This window comes from Crocodylus porosus, unplaced genomic scaffold, assembly GCF_001723895.1.
Source record: "Crocodylus porosus isolate Cpor-Errol unplaced genomic scaffold, CroPor_comp1, whole genome shotgun sequence".
NCBI lineage: Eukaryota > Metazoa > Chordata > Crocodylia > Crocodylidae > Crocodylus > Crocodylus porosus.
The window spans coordinates 10,585,622-10,591,621 of record NW_017728918.1 but is presented as its reverse complement, the minus strand read 5'-3'; the positions used below and the strand labels follow the sequence as shown (position 1 = coordinate 10,591,621).

The 6,000-nt window shown below is 54.3% G+C and overlaps 1 protein-coding gene across 1 annotated transcript in view; it reads left to right on the top strand.

Annotated features, from left to right (window-relative positions):
- EPHX2 (epoxide hydrolase 2) overlaps positions 1-6,000 on the top strand; it is a 78,256-nt gene that overhangs the window by 70,932 nt on the left and 1,324 nt on the right. Inside the window, exons 15-18 of the mRNA XM_019537262.1 lie at positions 1,606-1,708; positions 2,057-2,126; positions 3,583-3,663; positions 4,380-4,438. Coding sequence (XP_019392807.1) covers positions 1,606-1,708; positions 2,057-2,126; positions 3,583-3,663; positions 4,380-4,438 — 313 coding nt within the window. The remainder of the gene's footprint in view (positions 1-1,605; positions 1,709-2,056; positions 2,127-3,582; positions 3,664-4,379; positions 4,439-6,000) is intronic.

Here is a 6,000-nt window from a genome sequence, read left to right as displayed (position 1 = left end):
CACCTTCAAGAGAAATTTGGATGCTTATCTTGCTGGGATCCTATGACCCCAGCTGACTTCCTGCCCTTCGGGTGGGGGGCTGGACTTGATGATCTTCCGGGGTCCCTTCCAGCCCGAATGTCTATGAAATCTATGACATGGGGTGGTGGGTCCTTTATGGTGGGAGATATGGATCCATTGGAGCTCCCCACTGGGTTTTTGGAGCCTGCACTGTCTCTGGGCCTGAAAGGGGCAGTGCAGAGGCCACACTTGGTGATCCTTCCATGCCACAGCAAGTGTCAGCCTTGTGGCAGAAAGCCACCTTGGTTTCTCCCCAGATTCTCTGCCCTGTGACAATGAGATTAAAATAGGCCCAGCACAGAGGATTCACACCTCAGCCTGTCTCTTTAGGTAACCGGAGCTGGCTGTATTCCTGAGGGAGGGGGGAAACCTGCTCCCTCTGCCCACGGGACTGGCATCAGCCACCTGGGTGAGGGGCATCTACCTGGTGGGCTGGGATCTGCCTGGTAACAGGTGATGTATTTCAAGTTGGTTGGCTGGCAGCCAACTGGGGCTGACCTCCGCTGGACCAGGTGAATGAGGTCACGGGGCTATATAAGTTGGGGGGGGAAGGAGGCAGGCTCTCTCTTGGGCCATGAGGTGAAGCAGCAGCCATGCGGGGGACACAGAGGAGCTTAACCATCTGAAACTAGCTCTCTCTCACCCCAAAACTCATGAGCAAGGAACTGCCTGCCTCCAAAGGGAAACTTCACCTGCCTTCAGAAGATGCTTGTGAGTACGCTACTCGAGATCTGGGTAGATATCTAGCTGGCAGTAACACAGATGCGTAATCAAAAGGCTGCCTCAGCCAGACTGTTTGCGCTTTAGGATTTGTAAGATATTGCTCAACCCTGTACCCTAGTTTCCCCTACCCCTTGTAATCAGTGAAGTTCTCCTTTTTGACTGGTGTGGGAGACTTATTGAGGGGTGGGTCTAAATTATGCCCGAGAGACCCCTTAGGTCTGCGGACTAAGGGAGACTTTACTTTTTGCCCCCGGACTTGGGGAAGTGCCCCAAGTGCCTGTGCTGGGTCGAGTACCCGTCGGACATTAGGCCTGTGTTTCCCCGAGGACACAGGGCCGAGACAGTCCCTTCTCGGGGTGGTGGGGGCACGTTACCCGGAGGCTAGCGAGAGTGCTCCGGGAAGGGGGTCGGCCGGACATAAGGCGCCCCTAGGGAGGCATTCGGAGCCGGGAAGGTGGTCGGGCACAGGGAGGTGGGTGGCTCAACGCAGGAGCGCCCCCTACTGGCCTGCCACAGGCCTCTCTACCATAACAAAGCGAGGTGTTGCTGGAGAGAGCTGCACTGGTGTATTAGCGTAGATTGGCTGCTAGAGGAAAGGATGTCTAGCAAGGAGATGGCGGGGGTTGCGTAGCACAGCGTTGCATCCCTGGGTGAGGTGGGACAAGCAGGAAAGACCTACAGAGGGATAAAGAGGAAGAAGAGGTGACTTGTTCCATTGCAGCCGAATCCCGCTTCAAGGCCTCAGTTGCTTGTTGGTGCTTTGGCCACATGGCCTCTCCAACTGCTTGTGAGATGGTCTCCCTCCTCTGCCCCTTTCTGCAGGAGGCGTCCTGGTCGGCCTGCCCAAAGACCCCCCTCCGAGCCTGATCCTCCCAGAACCTGACCTGCAGTACTACATCCAGCAGTACAAGAAGTCTGGCTTCAGGTACGAGGATGGTGGGGGCCAGGTGTATAGCACCACGGATGCAGTTACCATCCTGTGGACTGGTTCTGATGCAAATGGACTGCTCTCTGCAGGGTGCTGTAGAAATCTCGCCATGCTTGCAGATGAGCTGTCTACACTAGAGTCTAGCTGAGGTTTCCATGGGCACCCAGTGTTGACCGGCTTCCTTAATGCATCCCTGTGGAGCAGATGGGGAGGGCTGTGCCAATAAAGTCAGGCAAGACCTTGGCTCGTGGTAGCAGGTGCCCCTCCAAGGTAGAGCAGCGTTGCAGGGTTCCCCATAACGATGTCCATCCTTCCCCCTCCCCTGGCCCTTCTCCTCTCTCTCAGAGGACCGTTGAACTGGTACCGGAACATGCAAACCAACTGGAGCTGGAGGTGCTCTGCAAGGGGCAGGAAGGTAAGAGCTGCCGGGGTTGCCTTAGGAGCTGCTGTCTGTACTCCAGCCCCAGGACCTTCGGCCAGGGAGCGTGACCTACCTAGCAGCCTGCTGTCCAGAGCAAGGAGGGATTGTGTTGAGACCAGCCCAGGCCTTCTTCGTTACTTGGAGAAGCACTGATTTGGTCGTGATTGTACCGACCTGGTGGGTGGGTGATTGCACCTATCTAGCACTGACCTGGTGGGTGATTGCAGGGTACAATGAGCCCAGTCCAGAGATCTGGTGGCCTTTTGGGGCTGGATCCCCTTGAGAAGGGATGACCTCTGGCCAGCCATGGGATAGAGGCCTCCTACCTTGAGCCTGTCCGTGGATGGGGTGGGCTTGTGGGACACCTCTGAGCTAGGTGCAGTCAAGCTAGAGAGCAAATTGGAAAAAGCTTTGAGACTAAGAAACACAAGGCAAGCTGCCCAGGGTACTGGAGAAGTCTCCATCCCTGGGGAGTCCCAGAAGGGGTGGGCAGGAGTCTGTCTGGACTGGAGTAAGGGCTGCACAGCCTGGGTCTGGATGACTTCTGAGGTCCCTTCCAGCCCTGGGATCCTCTTACTCTACCTAGGGAGAGTGTCTGCTGCATCCCAGACCAGGGTGATGGCTGTCCCCGTGCTGTGTTAGTCAGGCTGGCAGTCCCAGCCAGGACCATCCGCAGCACAACCCAGGCTGCCCTCGTGCATGGGTTTTAAAGAGCCCTTCCTAGGGTGTCGTGGGCAGTTCATCACCCCCTGACTGGCAACAAGGAGCTGAGGCTGCCAGTTCTGTGCACTGCATCGTGGCCCCGATCCTGACTGGTCCTTGTGGGCCCCAGACAGGGGAAAGGAAGCTGCTCCAAGCAGGGGTAATTTACTGGGGTCATGTCCCCTGTCCCATCCTCACAGATCATTTCCAGGTGATGCAAATCTGGGTGGTTCGTCCCAACACTGTCCTCACCAACCCCATTTCCTGTATGTGTTGTCCCACTCAGCCCAAACAGAGGGGAGAGATCCATCTCCCTATGGTAAATGAGGCACAGCTGTGCTTCTGAGCAGCAGCTACCAGCCTCCTGGAGAGGTACCTTATTGTTTGGGTCACCCTAGCAGCAAGGAGCCCCAGTCCTAGCTCTAGAGCCTGCCGCGCTCAGTGCCATTCACCCCCAGAGCCCAGCGATAGTCACCAAAGACCTGACAGTGCAAGACGAGGGATAATGGAGGAGATGGGGGATTCAAGGAGACAATGACACCGTGGTCAGGCAGTGACTCCTGCAGCCCCCAGTTCCCTGCAGGGTTTGCAGAGAAAGAGAGTTTGGAGTGGGGCAGCCAAGATGACAAGGAGCTGCCCCCAGGCAGGAGTGAAGGCGTGGGGGAGAGCACAACATTGCTGGTTGGAAAGTCAGACCCATGGGTGCCTCCTGTTTCAATTCCTCCCATTCTGTCTGTGTCCTTTGCAGATCATGGTCCCCGCTCTGATGGTGACCACTGGTAAGGACCAGATCCTCCATCACAAAATGAGCAAAGGCATGGAGACATGGGTAAGTGACCAGTGTTTCCCTCCTGGGCTGTGATGCATCCCGACCATCCTCATGCGGCTTGAGAGGACCGTGTTGAATCACTCATGGTGTAAAGCTGCCCCGGGTAGGCTTCCAGTAGCAGGTCACAAGAGTCCTGCAGCTGTTACTAAAATGGGACGGCACATGGCCCTCAAATGAAAGCTGGATAGAAACCAGCTATAAAGTCATTATACATTTTCTAGCACTAATAGTGTAGCTGGGCAGCTTTTTCATAGCTGGACAGCCATTTTTTTAGCATGGTAAGTACTCTGAACATATGGCTGATCTACATTTATTGTGCGATTCGCCAGTTAATAAGGTAATCATTACTTGGCACACATAGCTGGTCTCTACTTCGCACTTATGGCCTTTCTAAATTTATTGCGTGATTACCAGTTTATTGTGCAATACATGTAACATGTGGCTGGGGCCTGAGTGTCACAAATGGATGCTGGAGCTGTGGAGAAGGGCAGTTGATTCTCCCGCTTCAGACCCCTTCATGCAGCGGTCAGGGAAGAGCTGCCCCTCGCGCAGGGATGGGTGAGGTCTAGGAGGACAGTGCCTCTGCAACGTCAGTGGTTGACCAGAGGGGTGGGTCAGTATCCTGACCTGGGCTGCAGCTCCAACGGTGTTTAAAAGCCTCCTTAGCTTTGAGAAGTCCCAATGGCATCTCATGGCTCTTGTGCATTTCTTTCCAGATTCCCCAGCTGACCCGGGGGCACATCGAGGAGTGCGGACACTGGACGCAGATGGAGAGGTACCCACGGTCATTGCTGGGAGGGTTGCTAGCTCAGAAACTCGTGTCTTCATCCCCTAATGGGCCCATGAATGTGACCAGTACTTGGGCTGGGTCCATGTTGATTCAGAGACAGCTTCTGTAGGCAGGGTGGCTCAAAGGCTGCTGAAACTTTTCGGAGCCTGACAGGCTAGGAGGAGGCAGAAGCTGATTTGCTTGGAGGGTTCAGCAAAGACTTTGTCCAGCAGATGATGCCACCGTGGCCAGTGAGTTAAATGGGTTATAAGCTTGCAACCCCTTTCCTTGGCCAGTGCTGCGTGGGGCAGCCTGGGGGCAGAGTAAGGAGCGTGTGACCCTAATTGTTGCCAGCGCCTCTGGAGGCCTTTATATGCATGCAGCAGGGCACCTTACCTGCACAGCTGTGGCTCTTGGGGGAGCTGAGCTGAGCACAAACTGGTTTTATCCACAATCCTTTGTTTCTGGACTGTGACATTGCATGGCAGGGCTGGCTTCTGTGGTACCTGCTCAGGCAGAGCTCCCATTTAAGTCGGGGGGGTTCTCTGAGCAAGGACTGAGCTCCCCAAGTAGAGACAGCTCCTTAATGAACTGCTGAGGGGCAGGGCCTCAGTGTCCCCCCCACCCCACCCCGCTCTACATGTCATCTCTGACCTAGGTGCCTCCTTTCTGGGCATACTGGCTCTTGGCAATCCCCTGAGGTGCATGAAGGGCTCGTAGCCAATATGACTCCAGGGATAGAGCTGTAGTGAAGAGTAATCCCCTGTTTGCAGCTACATCCTGGAAAGGACCTGGCTTTGTAACAAGGACCAGTGTTATGGGGAGTTTTGGCTCTCCCGACAGCAGGTGCATGAGCTGCACTTCTCTTTATCGCTCTGATCCTTGTGGCTGGGGCACTCCCAACCTCAGCTGGCTTTTGGGGAAGTTATATGGCGTGGTACTTCATCAGGGCTGCTTGGGCTCATTCTCAGTGAGCCCAAATATGCTTTTCCTCTCTGCTGTCCGTATTGATGGGGACAGGCAGGAAGGGAGTCGGTGCTGACCTGCATGTAGGGAAAAGGCAGGCGAAGTCCAATGATACGATGATGATGATGATGATGCTTTCCCTTCATGCGGTGCCTAAAGAGCGCGTGAAGCAGCAGTGACTGAAATCAGATCCGTCTAGGTCAGCAGACCCAAGAATTTGGGCTATTTCAGATATTTGAAATCAGATATTTCTAGGTCACTTGCCTCCAAGAACTTTAAAGGATCTGGCCAAGGTGTATTGTGGATCCTTAATACTGATTCTTTTTTTTTTTCTTTGTAACTTACTCTGGGGATAATGAGGAATTTACAGTGGACTAAAAGAAAGCTAAAGTAATGGCAGTGGTGCTAAACACTGAACAGGATAATGCAAGCCTGTTAGCCCAATGTCAATGCCAGGGAAGACACTGGGATGGCTGATATGACTCTATGAATAAAGATGCGAAGAAAAAAATGTAGCTAATGACAGTCGGCAAGGGTTTATGGGTGACTTGATCCCAGACTGTAAGCCTCCCTCAGTAGGAGCAGTGGAGGGGCCAGAGGGC